Source organism: Natrix helvetica (genome assembly GCF_964273705.1).
Source record: "Natrix helvetica genome assembly, chromosome: 4".
Taxonomy (NCBI): Eukaryota; Metazoa; Chordata; class Lepidosauria; order Squamata; family Natricidae; genus Natrix; species Natrix helvetica.
This window is the reverse complement of record NC_138550.1, coordinates 33,449,018-33,464,046: the sequence shown is the minus strand read 5'-3', so window position 1 is coordinate 33,464,046 and position 15,029 is coordinate 33,449,018. Positions and strand designations below refer to the sequence as shown.

The following is a 15,029-nucleotide window of genomic DNA, read 5'->3' as shown; positions in this document are numbered from 1 at the left end:
TCCTCTAATTCTAAGCATTAGGTATGCATTACATTAATACATTACTTCGCACATTGTCCTCAAATTAAACTTTATAGCTTAGAGATAACAAAGAATGTTTTTGTTGTAGGGTGTTTTTTTTTGCATGATTTTATAGGTTTAAAAGCAATAAATGTTGTCTATGAAAATGCTTCATTCTCTATAACCAGAAATATTTTTCCACAGGCAAAACCTTTCCTTTTTTTTAAGATTGCTTTTCTCTCACCATCTTTTATACATTCATTTTTCCCCCCTAGCAGTAACAAATGAACCCACTTTGGAATCTTTCCCATCCAAAACATCTAAAACTCATCACTGGCCAAGGGCAACTCTGGGTAAAGTTATTTTTTCACTGGAAATGATTATACTGAGTTTTCTATTTCATCAGAAACATTTTCATTCCATGAGAATTAATTTGTTCAAGAATACAATATTCCTTCCATACTAACCTTGGTCTATTTTCATCTTCTTTAAAGCCTCTAAAAAAGCTTTGAAAATTGTGGTGCATAACTGAATTTCTAAAATTTTAAATTTTAGATATGCGTGAATTTCTTTTTATTATTATTATTCATTTTTATCTTGAACCAACTTTGTGAGTAGACTGCCTACTGATTTACTCATTTGTTTTGAGAACATTAAGATCTTAAATTGTATACTGTAAAACATGCATTACATCTTTATCTTCTTCATCAGCTTGTTGGCTCATTTCTAACTCAATTTCTTCATCATTACAAGATCCTTGCATGTACAATTTTATGTGATATGTTTATAAATCAATCTTGAACAATTTTAAATATATTTAAATATATAAGTTGATGCTCTTTTCAGCACCATCTGAAATGCCAATTACATTGAAATGGAAAGTTTCAGCCACCCCAGAAAGATGGCATGACAAACCTGGTAATTAAACAACTTTAAGCATGCATGTATATTAATTTGTTTATGAATCATTATAATGTGATTTTATATTTTTGCTTCATTGAACTTGAATATGAGCAAAAGGTCATTATATGTATTTTTATCATTAGTATACTAACGTCTATTAATTTTTATTTTCAGGATTTGGGGATTATTATTTTATGTTAATTTTACCTTATGTGTGAAAAGGAACTTTGAGCCATGTTGCATTTTTACATCTTGCACAATCACTTAAAGAAAGCATGCAGGTTTAATCCTTCTTTCTTTTTGTCCTTATGTTGAAACAGAAAAGCATAAATAACAGTTTGGTATTATGCAAACATTTCTGATTGCCTGGATCTTCAGGACATTATCAAATCAATGTCTTATAGTATATATTTGTATGTATGTGTTTGTGTATATGTATGAAACTAGAGGTCTATATTGCTTTGTGTGTGTATGTATGTACATGCGTATAATATCTTGATAATATCTTGATTAGGGTTTCTGCCTGATTGTTTGGTGCTAATCCCTGCTGTTGCTGTTGGAGAATATGTGTTGTAGTCTTTTTGTTTTCTTCTAAACTTTTTATTATTGCGTTTGAAAGCTATGTAATTATGATTTATCTCTATGTGTCTATTGATGGCTGATTTGTCTGAATACCAAGGTTCCAGGAATTTCCTAGCATTTTCTTTATTTAGGTTGCTCTAGGATGCTCACAATTTTCCAGCTGAAACTATTGTTGCGTCAGTTTAAATTTTTCCTATGAAAAATCTCCTTTTCACAATGACAAATAATAAAACAATGATGTTTTCATAAAGATTAGACTCCAGTCGCATTTAATAAAAAGGCCTTGAGTAGCTGTTCTAAACATCCCTCCCAAATGCAATTTTGTGGTAGGAAGAAATTGAGAGAAAGTGAGAAACCACAGGAGGGCTACAAACAGAAAACCATGACTTCTGGATGATCTTACAAATTCCATGAATGGAACAGGATGATTGTACAATAAAAACCTGAATGCATACAGAAGTGTTATTTATCAAACATGAACAGTCAGAACATTTGTTTTTAATTAGTTTTAAATCATAAGAGATTTCCATTCTTATTGTTCTATTTGGCAATCTAGATATTGAAATAATGTATAGACGAGCATTATAACATTTATGTTTATCTTTGGATACATTTTGATAAAGAACTTAGAGTGACATGTAATAGAATTGTGTGACGATAGTACTATCTGCTCAATTGTGTTTGAATCCCTGTGATTCCATCTCTTTATTTTTTTTTCCAATTGTGTATGGCTTCTTGTTTTATGCTCTGGCTAGTATCATCTTTGATGGAGTCTACCATTGTGTTTTTGGCAGCTTAATTTCCTTTTACCAGTGATCATTGGAAGCATAACTCCCTTTTCCAGTGAGTTCAGTCATATGTCATGGCTTAAATAAGTAAGGCAGAATTTTATGATTTCCATACAGCAATTTGTCTTGTTTTATATGCTCCAATACTTACTTTTTGTCACCCTTGCTGTCCAAAGGAATGTGCAAGAAATTTCTCCAACACCACATCTAGAACGAGTCAATTTCCCTCTTGTCTAGTTTTTTCATGGTTCAATTTTTGCAGCTGTAGGTAACTATTGGAAAGCCAACAGTGTGGCATAATCTGCATTTAGTTGCCAAGCTGATATCCCTGCTTTCGATTCATGTTTATTCATGTTCATCATTGCTGTATGACCCAGTGCAATTCTACCCTTTATTTCTGAACTGCATTCATTGCTTTGATCAATCTGCAATACTAGTAAAGTGAATTCTTGTACTCTTGTACTCATTTGATCTCTTTGATCAATTGTTGTTTTGACATTTCTACTCCTATGCTTGGTCTTTTTTATCTTTAGGAAAAGACGAAATCTCTCTCTCTCTTTCTCTCTCTCAACCTTTTGATCATGTTTTCAACCTTCTTTGGTTTCTGAAAAGAGACTTTGTCATCAGCATATTGAAAATTGTTGATGTTCTTTCCTCTAATCTTTACTGTATCTTTTGATTCTTCAAAATCCAGCTTTCACATGATTGCTTTGGCATATTTGTTGAAAAAGAAACATGAAAGAATGCAATCTTACCATACTTCTTTCTCTATTTTGAACTAAACAGTGCCTTCATATGCTGTTTGCCCAGTGACTTTCTGATTTATGTACAGTGACTGTACAACTTGACCAAATGTATTGACATTCCAAGACTATCCACAGTTTGTTATGATTAACACAATCAGCTTTCTTGCAGATATTGATGTGCTTTGATATTCTTGAGATTTTTCCATGCTCCAGCATAGATTTGCAATATGGTCAGTAGTGCCATGCCCCCTTCTGAAGCCAACTTAAACATTTGGTAGTCTGGGTTATAGAATTCTCTTCCATACATTTATCTAATCTAATCTCTAAAATGTGTCTAATTTTAGAACCATTTGTATTGATCACTCAGACAAGTTCTTTGACATAAAATTCCATTAATTTATTAATATTTTATTCTATCTATTTTGATTCTCTTAGTAAGGTGGGAGATACATTGTAAGAGAAACATAAAATCTTTTCTCTATCAAGCATGCAATTAAAAAAAAGGAAATCACATACTTTTTTCCACCTTCTTTTTAAATTAAATTTAAAAGCCCCCCCCCCCCCCCAATGTCTTTTCTTGCAGGGCAACTGTTCTGTATCTTTTTCAATGTTTTTTTCAAATACATTGGTCAATATTATAATGCTCACCATAGAGCATCATTATTTTAGCAATTTTACTTTCAATTTCTTTTTACTGAATGGGAATTCTAGAGAGAATACTTCCAATTTAAGCTTATATTCTCTAATTATCACAATGTCTCAGTGGTTCTTGTTCACATTTTCAAATATAATTACCAAGGCAATTTAAACATGAAACACATGCCTCAATTTCTTGTTGCTACTCATGCATACATCTAGAGTCTTTTTCTAACAGTAGACAATTATTATCTAATATTGGTGTAGGTAATTTTATACTGTTAGAAAAAGACTCATTTTTTTGTAATTTCACAAAATTACAAATTCCTGGTGAAGATAGCTAAATCTACTGTATATCTTTCTGGTGATTTTGAGTTGTTGGAGTTTATCTTTCATGTTTAAACTCTTTGTAGCTCTGTTACATGACATGTGGACCATATAAATAGATAACAGGCAGTTGGCTTTTTGGAAATTAGAATTATATAAGTATTACCTATCATAGCACATTATCTATCTTTCCTCCATAGACTAAGTTAATAGTTGTTCAAGAGTTTAACTTAGGCCAGTGCAATATATCTTTCTCTCTAGGAACATAAGCTGCTTTCATGGAAAGTGAAGATCTCACCATGAAGAGATAAGTTCTTTTACAGTAGATGCTAAATAGCCGTAGTTGCAACAAAAATCAGTTTCTAGAATAATGTTTTATGTGATAGTATCTAATTCCCAAATGATGTTTTTCTATTTTTTTCATTAGCAGAAAAAGAATCACAACAGAAAACCACTGCATCTAGCTTTTTTAAAATCCCAGAATTGCCAAGAACAACAATGGGTAAAAATTTATTATGTTTATGTAAAATTGCAGGAAACCATAATTTGCATATATTTTTTGATATTGCATAAGTGGACTATTTCCGTAATAGTAGTGGGTGGTCTTTGTCTGGCAATGGTGTACCAGCTGTTATCTTATGCCTGAGTTGGCTGCGATATTTCTTTGCCTGGTTTTACATCAGACTTCAAGTGATGAGTCGTCAATGGAAATCATACTTTGTATCAGATTTGATCATCTCATACTTTTAATTTGAACCATAGTGATACTTGCTAAAGTCCCACACTGTTTACCATTATTTGCATGTGATAGCTGTCATTTGCTGCTTTTTTGGACAGCTTTTCATTAATCAAATGTTTTAAACTGCCATGTTGTCTAGCCAGCTATTATTCTCATCATTCAGAATAATGTCAATACTTTTTATCTTTGAATTGTTGAATTGGGCTATTATTTAACCAAACAAATTAGGTTATAAGAGAAAGTCACACACCAATTTAAGAGAGAGAATAAGGAATCACTTTCGGGACTCTTAACAGGTATTGGGTGATGAGTCTATGCTAGCTTCTACTGGAACAAAAAATAGATTGGGTGAAGTATTTTGCCTTTTTCTTTTCTGTCATAGAAACTCTTCATAGCCCACTAGTAAAACTGAAGCTTCCAAGTTACCTTGATTTGGCCCTAACAATTCTATCTTGTCTATTTGAACTTTGATAAAGACAAAGCTTTTAGAAATGCATTTTTACATACAGTATGTATGTTTGTTAGATTGAATAGCCACTCGGGACCTGTGACTCTGAGTGTGTATATATATATATATATATATATATATATATATATATATATATATATATATATATATGTGTGTGTGTGTGTGTGTGTGTGTGTGTGTGTGTGTGTGTGTGTGTGTGTGTTGGTTTTGTTGTATTCGGGTCTTTTCCTGTGTAAGGTTCAACCTTACACGGGAAAAGACCCGAATACAACAAAACCAGCATACCTACACCCGTGAAAATCTACGAATATATATATATATATATATATATATATATATATATATATATATATATATATATATATATATATATATATATATATATATATATATATATATATATATATATATATATATATATATATATGTATAAAACATATATATATATACATACATACATACATACATACATACATACATACATACATACATACACTACACCAAAGAAGTTATTTAAAATCACAGCAGTATATTAAAAGAAATAAATGGACCATTTAAAAAACCAAAATGCAACATGAATAAGTAAATTTAACCAGTTTGATACTGCACATATTTTTATGTAATGTTCAGGTTCCAAAAATCAATTAAGGCTAAATCAGTAAGCCAAATGATATACATATAGAACTGTACATATAGAAAAGTAAAGTTCTTTAAAATCAATAAAACGTATTTCTAAACAATCTGATGTGATTGCTTTTCATTAATTACTTTGTTCAAAAAGCAAGCTCATTTTCTTTTGTTGCAACAGTTGTTTAGAAACTGCCATGTGGAAAAAAGAGGGAAGTCAAGCCTTTAAAATACAAATAAAACCAATGTATAAATTCCTATTTCTTAACCATATGGGATGATTTTATATAATTTTGGATTTAGATGTGCACAAAATTCTGTTACGGAAGGATACTCATCCAGTTCAAAAACGCTTGTAAAGAAGCAGTTCTGAGTGCATAGTGCTTTTCTTAAAAAACAGTCATTTTTCCTTTTTATCCTTCAGTTCCCAGGGGTCAAAAAATCCCTGTTTCCAAGCCCCAATTCCTTCCCCATCTGGAAGAGCCAAAGATTACACTGGGTAATTGCTATGTACTTTCCTATAAATGTTTTGTTCCACAGCATGGATCAAGCTTTCCCTTTTATTGTTTTGGACAAATATTTCATAATAACAGAACATGTCACATTGTTTTTATTATATAACATTGCAACGTGAAATTAAATATACTAATTATAAGGATTTTTTAAACTTATCTAGAAATCCAGTAAGATTTCATTATTATATAACATCTTTTGTGCTATAATTTTATGAAATTACTGAATTAATATAATTGGACAATAATTTGGTTAAACATTGATTGCAAATAGCAGTACATGATAATTAGGTTACAATTTTATCTCTGTCTCTAAAGAGGCTCCTTCTAGATTCAGTGCTCCTGTTCAAAGAGCAGATAGAAATTAAGTCAGGCAGACCTTTACCCAGCTTCAACTGGTGTGCCAATTGTGGCCTTACCTGGAAGATGATGTCCTTAGGATAGTCTTTTATGCTCTGCCATATTGTAACTAGACTATTGTAATTTACTCAACATGAAGTTTTTCTTTAAGACCACCTACAAATTGTAATATGTAATTGTAATAAAACGCAATAACATTCCACTACAATGACTTTCAAATAGTATTTAGGTTTTTTGGGAAGGTCTTTGGGAACTGATAATTGTGGAACCATGGGTGTAGAAATTGGTTATGTCATGTCATGTATTTGTGATGTTATATGATATATATTGTGTATTGTATCTTATTTGCTGTATGTTGTATGTTATTTGGTAACATTATTGTGCACCATCTAGAAATCTGGATTAAGATAGTAAATGCATTGAATCTATAAATGAATATGCTAAATGCTACCTATTCAATGTACTGATTTGGCATCATTCTTGACAAAGTTATATGAAATGAACTTACATGAAATCTTATATATGAAATCTCCAGAATCATATACAACTTATATGAAATCTACAGAATAATATACAATATTAATTATCTGATTATATTTTAATTGCCTGTCACAAATAACATGCCATTAAAAATATCCCATGAAAAATACCAGACTTAAAACCCTGAATCCTTAGATTTCTTTCCTCTGTTTCAGTATGATATCTTTTATAATCCAGCAGTTACCAACAAATTGATTCCACTTCCTGCTTCAACAAAGATATCTGTCACTGATGGACATCCAGGGGCAACAATGGGTAACACATCTTTTACTTCAACAACTCCTAATTCACATATTACTTTGTTCTCATACTCATATGCATCCATCCATTATATTTATTATTTAATCATATGTTTTACTCATGCAATTTATTTATCATTAACATTTTATTAGCTATTTAAATATATTCCTTATATAATGATTAAAAGAGGTATTTGATTCCCTAAAGTTTATAAACTATGAATCTAACTGTGGCATTCTGTTGGATTCTGCCAAATCTGGGTAAAATTATGAGCCTCTAAAGTAAGAATATCAAATGGCATGTGAATATATGGTAGGGTGAAAATAATAGAGACCATGATTCCATGTGTGACAGAATTAGGCATATGCTTAACCTATTGGATGAGTAGATTTAGTAAAGTAAGAGGACAAACATAATGTGTACTTGATTCTTAATCAGGGGTGGGTTCCAGATTGTTTTACTGCCAATTTGGTCAGGGATGCACTTTGGGCATGCGTGCTCTTGATACGTGCTACACATGGATGCGCAGTAGTAAAAAAATTGCTTCTGGGGATGCACAGAAGCAAAAAAAAAAAAAACCAAGATGGCAGGCAGAACCAGTTCGGATGCATGGGCGGCTAAGTTACTACCTTCCTCGCTGAACCGGGGCGAACTGGTAGGGACCCACCTCTGCTCTTAATCTGTCATAGTTTTTGCCCCTAATTGGACCATCTTTGCATTGAAACCAGATACACAACTACAATTGAGAAGGGAATAATTGAAACCAGATTACTAGAAAAAAGTTCAATATATTACTAGACAAAACTTCAGTCTATGAATAATTGCATTAGATGTTTCTAATTAGCAACTAAATTGCAATAGTTACTATAATTTGATCGTTTTTAAAAATATTTTCAAAGACCTCACCAATCACACTTAGTAAATCATAATTTAATAGCTCCAAAATAATCTGCTAGATTATTTTTATTTGCATAAATAAGTATTGTTTACTTTAAATCCCAGTCCAAAAAATGTTTTAGAATACAATAGTCATCTTAATTAGGTTAGAAAACTGCAAATACATTAAATAACTCAACTGATTATTCAAACAAAATAACTTTCTAAAAGATTGAGATTAGGTTCTCAAGAAAATGCTGTCTAACATTTGAGAATGACTATATAAAGTCACATAAGCAAAAATAATTAAGAGGGAAGGTTTTGACTTCACCTGATAAAAATTACCCTAAAACTTTGGTACTATCAGTGAGACATACTTTTGTAGTCAAAATCCTCTACTGTTTATTGAACTCAACTTCAGTCTAAGTGATATGTTTTTAAAAACACATATAATATGTTACTAACATTTCAAGACAAATTTGAGGCTTGTAAACATTACCTTTCATCATGAAACACTTCAGCTTTTATCATAGCATATTTTTTTTTCTCCTAAACTATTCATAACATCAAAATCTCACATACTAGGCAATTATTTCTTAAGGTATCTCATAAAACTTTGGGTGATTTTATTCAACAAAGTACATTAATAACAGCTAGTAATGTGAGCATTTATGGAATTCAAAATCTAGAAATTTGAAGCAAGGTTTCTTTGATACTTTCAGTTAGTCATACTTATAATATGCAGAATTATAAAAGTAGGCAAGTAAACAATTTCCATTTTTTAAGAAAGACTAGATTATTTGTCCTTTGATATGAAAATAGAATCTATGTTTTACAGGATTGTGTTACATATCACAATTATATAGTAAAGTTGTTATAATCAGTCCTACTACAGAAAAATAATAATATGCAAAATAGAGGAATTTCCAGCATCAACTTATAATTAACCATTTAGCTCATTTTTCACCAATCTATATTTTTAAATTTATAACATACCATCAATACTTTTTTTTCTTTTATACTACTTTTCAACTCAATTCTCCTGAAGTTTATTTTTGTTCTGCTTGTTCATGAAAATTCTTCTAGGCAATATTTTAGTTATACATTATTGCTTTTGTAATATTTTAAGTCTATCTGTTTTCCTGTCATAGCATGAATTAATTCTCCAGTGCATCTTACTTTAAGCTTCTTACGAACCAAGCCCTGTTTCATAAACATTTAAAGAATATTATTTTACTATACCAGAAGTACCAGACAGAAACCTGGTGGACTGACTTTTTAACTATCATATTTTTTCTATATCTGAAATATTTTCTTGAACTTGAATTGGATATACTGTTTCAAAGGCCCCAATATGAGATTCAGGCTTCATTAAAATTTTATAAAATTCTGAAAAACCATTAATGAAATACAGTGACAGGAGTCTTGATTTTTTTTGTTTATTTTCAGCCTCATTCAGATTTTTGCAGATTGGATCTTATGCAACATATTGCAAAATAAACATTTTATGCAGTACACCTTAATAAATAACAGCTATGATCACATTCAATAACTGAAAGCACATGACCTAGGTTTAAGAGATTGGATGTAAATATACCATTTAATCCTAGCATACTTTGTTTATTTCAAGTTTGCACTAAGGAAGAAAGTTTCCTTCTAATAGCCACACCAAAACTCAAATTTACTGAGCATGGTAATAATGTGTTTTTCAATGTTTCCTGAAATTTTATGTCATGTGATAATTAGTTGTGAATGCATTGATTTGGCCATGAATGTATGAGTATCTGGAATGCATATAAATCTGAATCAAGTTCTCTTTAACTTATATATAGTAATAAAACACAAGCAAGACAATATTTAAACAAGCAAAATTTGACTTAAAAGGGAAAGGTGACTGCAGACAAAGCTAATATAATTTTCCATGGTGAATGCAAACAAAGCTAATACAATTAATTACAATGTCATAGTAAATTGTGTACTTCAAATTTGAGAGAAAATGCAGGAAAAATTGTTTATAAATTGACACAATATAAACATGTTAGACATCAAAAGGTCATTGTCCTCAGCAAATTCAGAACTTAAAAAAACCCATTGTTCTTGAAATAATAATATGTAGCTCATACTAAACTAGGGGTGTCAAATTCGCAGCCCGCGGCCTGCATACATCACATGCTGGCCATGCCCACTCCAGTTTAGCAAATAGGGGAAAGTCACAATAAGTCACGTGATGACAATGTGACATCACGAGTTTGAAACCCATGTATTAAACAATTCAAATATCTCTTCTTAAAATTATATTCAATACTATTCTTTCACTTAACTGTCTTTTTTTTCTGGAGAGTATTTTAGAAGTCAATTCCCCTACAGGTTCAAACTTTGGTTATTTAAGAAATAGTTTGAATATTAATATGACCTACCAAATTGAGAGTCCATTTACCATCCTTTCAAGATACTGTATTAATTAATTCTCAACTGGATTTCTTTTCAGCACCAAAAGAAATAAATCCTGTTCCATCAAAGTCTAAAGAATTGGACTATACCAAACCAGAAGAACCAGACAGGAAATTTGGTATAATGATTTTTAAATATTTATTCCTTCTACTTTACAAGATAACTATTTGAATATATCTTATATTATATGAATATGAAATCCATATTTTGGGGTTGTTTGCTTTTTTTCCAGTTTCAACTGAGGATGATAATTATCTTCCTAAACTCTTGACTACACCAGAATTTCCAATTACCAAACCTGGTAATTATATGTTCCTATATTTAATAAAATGTTATACATTGTGATTGCTGGTTAGATAATGCATTCTCCAGGGCTACTTAGAAACAAGTAGATTTAAGACTTAAAAAAACTTTGAGAGACATGCTTGTTGATCATATGCAAAGTTTACTTTAACCACAACATTTCAAGAATCCAACAATAGATATTTCTTTTTGAGGCTTTTCTTGCAATTATTTTTCATGGGGTTTCACTTATACAGTGTCACTCTCTGAATTTTTTATTCTTCAATTCAAAACCCTTCCAAAAATACGATTTCTATCAGATGGTATTTTGAATCTTGTATTTCCCCTTCAAATGTAAATTAATTTTAGGCAAGACTTTGTTTCAACTTCTTTTAATACAAGCCTGGTTCTGCCAAAGTTTAAAGAACTCAACTACATCAGGTCAGCAGTACCAGACATGAAACATGTTAGAATTTATCTAGTGTATTGCTTTCTGAAATGAACATAAATTCCAGACTTCCTTGAAATTATAAAATGCGTAAGTTCTAAATATATTCATTCAATCATGAATGCTGTACAAAATTGAATAAAAAAGAATAGAATTACTGGTACACATTCAAATCTGAAGACATCACACCTTGCACAACAAACTTTCTTTAATAGTCCTGTATGGTAGATTAAAATTAATATAAGACAAAACATTACTTCATAATAGAACCAGGCATAACGACATAGAAGACCTTGTAAGAATCATAGGATACATAAGTGCAACCATGTCCTTCAATATGGACACTATAAATTTATTTTGGGATTGTTTACTTTTTTTCTGTTTCAGCTGAAGATGATAATTATCTTCCTAAAGTTTTGACCACATCAAAAACCCCAATCACCAAACCTGGTAATCATTGCTTCTCATATGTTTGATAAAATTGAATTTAGTTTGTGCCTGAGAATGCATTCCCAATGGCAATGTACATAAAAGAATTTCTGCACTGGCCGGAACTTTGAAAAAGATACCAGTGGATGTAAGGCTTTTGATAAGGTAGACCATAACCTACTACTAGATAAAGTAGAAGAATGTGGGTTAGACAGCATCACCACCAGATGGATTGGTAACTGGCTGACCAACCGCACTCAACGTGTAGTTCTCAATGGAACTGCATCTACATGGAGGGAAGTATGCAGTGGAGTACCCCAAGGCTCTGTTTTAGGCCCAGTACTCTTCAACATCTTCATCAATGATTTGGATGAGGGAATAAATGGGGAACTCATCAAATTTGCAGATGATACCAAGCTGGCAGGAATAGCCAACACTCCAGAAGATAGGCTTAAGATACAGAAGGATCTTGACAAACTTGAACATTGGGCACTATCTAATAAAATGAAATTCAATGGTGAAAAGAGTAAGGTTCTACATTTAGGCAACAAAAACGGAATGCACAGGTACAATATAGGTGATACCTTACTCAGTAGTAGTAACTGTGAAAGGGATCTTGGAGTCCTAGTGGACAACCATTTAAATATGAGCCAGCAGTGTGCAGCAGCTGCCAAAAAAGCCAACACAGTTCTAGGCTGCATCAACAGAGGGATAGAATCAAGATCACGTGAAGTGTTAATACCACTTTATAATGCCTTGGTAAGGCCACACTTGGAATACTGCATTCAGTTCTGGTCGCCACGATGTAAAAAAGATGTGGAGACTCTAGAAAGAGTGCAGAGAAGAGCAACAAAGATGATTAGAGGACTGGAGACTAAAACATATGAAGAACAGTTGCAGGAACTGGGTATGTTTAGCTTAAGAGAAAGAAGGACTAGGGGAGACATGATAGCATTATTCCAATATCTCAGAGGTTGCCACAAAGAAGAGGGAGTCAAACTATTCTCCAAAGCACCTGAGGGTAGAACAAGAAGCAATGGGTGGAAACTAATCAAGGAGAGAAGCAACTTAGAACTGAGGAGAAATTTCCTGACAGTGAGAACAATTAATCAGTGGAACAGCTTGCCTCCAGAAGTTGTGAATGCCCCAACACTGGAAGTCTTTAAGAAGATGTTGGATAGCTATTTGTCTGAAACGGTATAGGGTTTCCTGCCTAGGCAGGGGGTTGGACTAGAAGACCTCCAAGGTCCCTTCCAACTCTACTATTGTATTGAAAGTATGATACATAGAATTTCAATATACAGATGAATAGTATTAGGAACCATGCTTATTGTATCATGTAACTTTTGATGCTCATTTTCTTGAGGTATAACTCCCATTACACTGTGAGAATAATTACTTCTTCAGTTCAAAATTGTTTCAGATGATTAGAATAACATTGTATATTGAATCTTGTACTTCGCTGTCAAATGTACATTAATTTTAGACAGGACTTCTTTTCAGCTTTTCATAAACCAAGGCCGGTTCCAACACAACTTAAACAACCTGACTACATCAAAGCAGAAGTACCAGACATGAAACATGGTACAGTGACTTTTTTACATGCTTTTTTTTTAATCTCTGAATTTATCTAGTGTATTCCTTTTGGAAATGAGCATGAACTCCTGACTTCCTTAAAATTATAATCCTCCACTGAGGATTGAAATTTATCTAACAAAATACATTATAACAATTCTTCCTCAAGATAGAAGGCCACATAGGCAACTTGGGGTGCATAGGTGTAACAATGTGCTTCAATATATACGCTGTAAATTTATTTGGGGGTTGTTTGCTTTTTTCTAGTTTCAACTGATGACGATAATTATCTTCCTAAAGTCTTGATCACACCAGATCTTCCAATTACCAAATCTGGTAATTATGTCTTCTCATATGGATAATAAAAATGCATGCAGTGTGATTGTTGGTAGATCATGCACTGTTGGTGGTTACTTAGAAGCAAAGCATAACTTCAAAAGACCATATGCAGAGCTTAAGAGATGAATAATATTGGGAGAACATTCAGTCTTTCAAGCTCCTTTTGACCTTTTTCCCTCCCAGTTTTAATTCCCATTCCCTTTCAGCATTCTTTCTTATTCCGTTCAAAATCTATTCATAAGTAACATGGTATTTTAAATCCTGTACTTGCTGTCAAATGGAAATTAATTTTGGACTGGACTTCCTTTCAGATTCTTATAAAGCAAGCCCGGTTCCGCCAAAGTATAAACAACCTGACTACATCATGCCCGCACAACCAGACAAGAAGCATGGTAGAGTGACTTTTTAACACATTTTTTCTTCCTCTCCAATGTATCTACTGCATTCCTTTCTAAAATAAACATGAAGTCCTGACTTCCTTGAAATTATAAAATACATAAGTTTTAAATATATACTGTATAAAACTGTACAAAAAAAAGAGTAGACATTGAGTAGACATTCAAACCTGAAGACATCAAGCACACCAAAACTTTCTCTGACGGTTCTCCACTGAGGATTAAAATTCATCTAAGACCACGTGTTACTTAATTGTAGGATCTGGTATAACAATTCCACTCAAGGTAGAAGGGCTTGTATGTAACTTGGGGTACAGAGGTGTAACCATGTCCTTGAATATGTATGCTGTAAATAAATCTTGGGGTTCATTACTTTTTTCTAGTTTCAACTGTGGATGATAAATATCTTCCTAAAGTCTTGACCACGCCAGATCTTCCAATTACCAAACCTGGTAATTATATGTTGTCATATGTTTGATAAATTGATATGTGAAGTGATTGTGGTAGATAAAGAATTTCTGGTGGGTTTTATTTTTTTAAGAAATAATAACTTTCTGCATGGAACGGAATTTGAACAACATGCCCACAGATCATATGTAGAACTTCGTTACACAGCTGGATAGTATTAAAAGGCCAGATAGTTCTTGTCATGCTACTTTTGAGATACATTTTCCTGAAATTACCCTTTGAGAATTCTTCTTTCAAATTCCTTTCATTTCATATGATTAGATTCACCTAGTATTTTGAATCCTATACTCCCTGTCA

The 15,029-nt window shown here is 32.1% G+C and overlaps 1 protein-coding gene across 2 annotated transcripts in view; it reads left to right on the top strand.

Moving 5' to 3' along the window:
• The window catches only part of ABI3BP (ABI family member 3 binding protein), a 139,210-nt gene that overhangs the window by 61,451 nt on the left and 62,730 nt on the right, over positions 1 to 15,029 (top strand). The window contains exons 14-25 of one of the 2 annotated variants that reach the window (XM_081953295.1): positions 276 to 353; positions 847 to 918; positions 4,410 to 4,484; positions 6,242 to 6,316; positions 7,407 to 7,484; positions 10,834 to 10,914; positions 11,029 to 11,097; positions 11,914 to 11,976; positions 13,459 to 13,539; positions 13,798 to 13,866; positions 14,181 to 14,261; positions 14,648 to 14,716. In XM_081953295.1, the coding sequence (XP_081809421.1) occupies positions 276 to 353; positions 847 to 918; positions 4,410 to 4,484; positions 6,242 to 6,316; positions 7,407 to 7,484; positions 10,834 to 10,914; positions 11,029 to 11,097; positions 11,914 to 11,976; positions 13,459 to 13,539; positions 13,798 to 13,866; positions 14,181 to 14,261; positions 14,648 to 14,716 (891 nt within the window). The remainder of the gene's footprint in view (positions 1 to 275; positions 354 to 846; positions 919 to 4,409; positions 4,485 to 6,241; positions 6,317 to 7,406; positions 7,485 to 10,833; positions 10,915 to 11,028; positions 11,098 to 11,913; positions 11,977 to 13,458; positions 13,540 to 13,797; positions 13,867 to 14,180; positions 14,262 to 14,647; positions 14,717 to 15,029) is intronic. The other variant, XM_081953296.1, reaches the window with a different exon arrangement.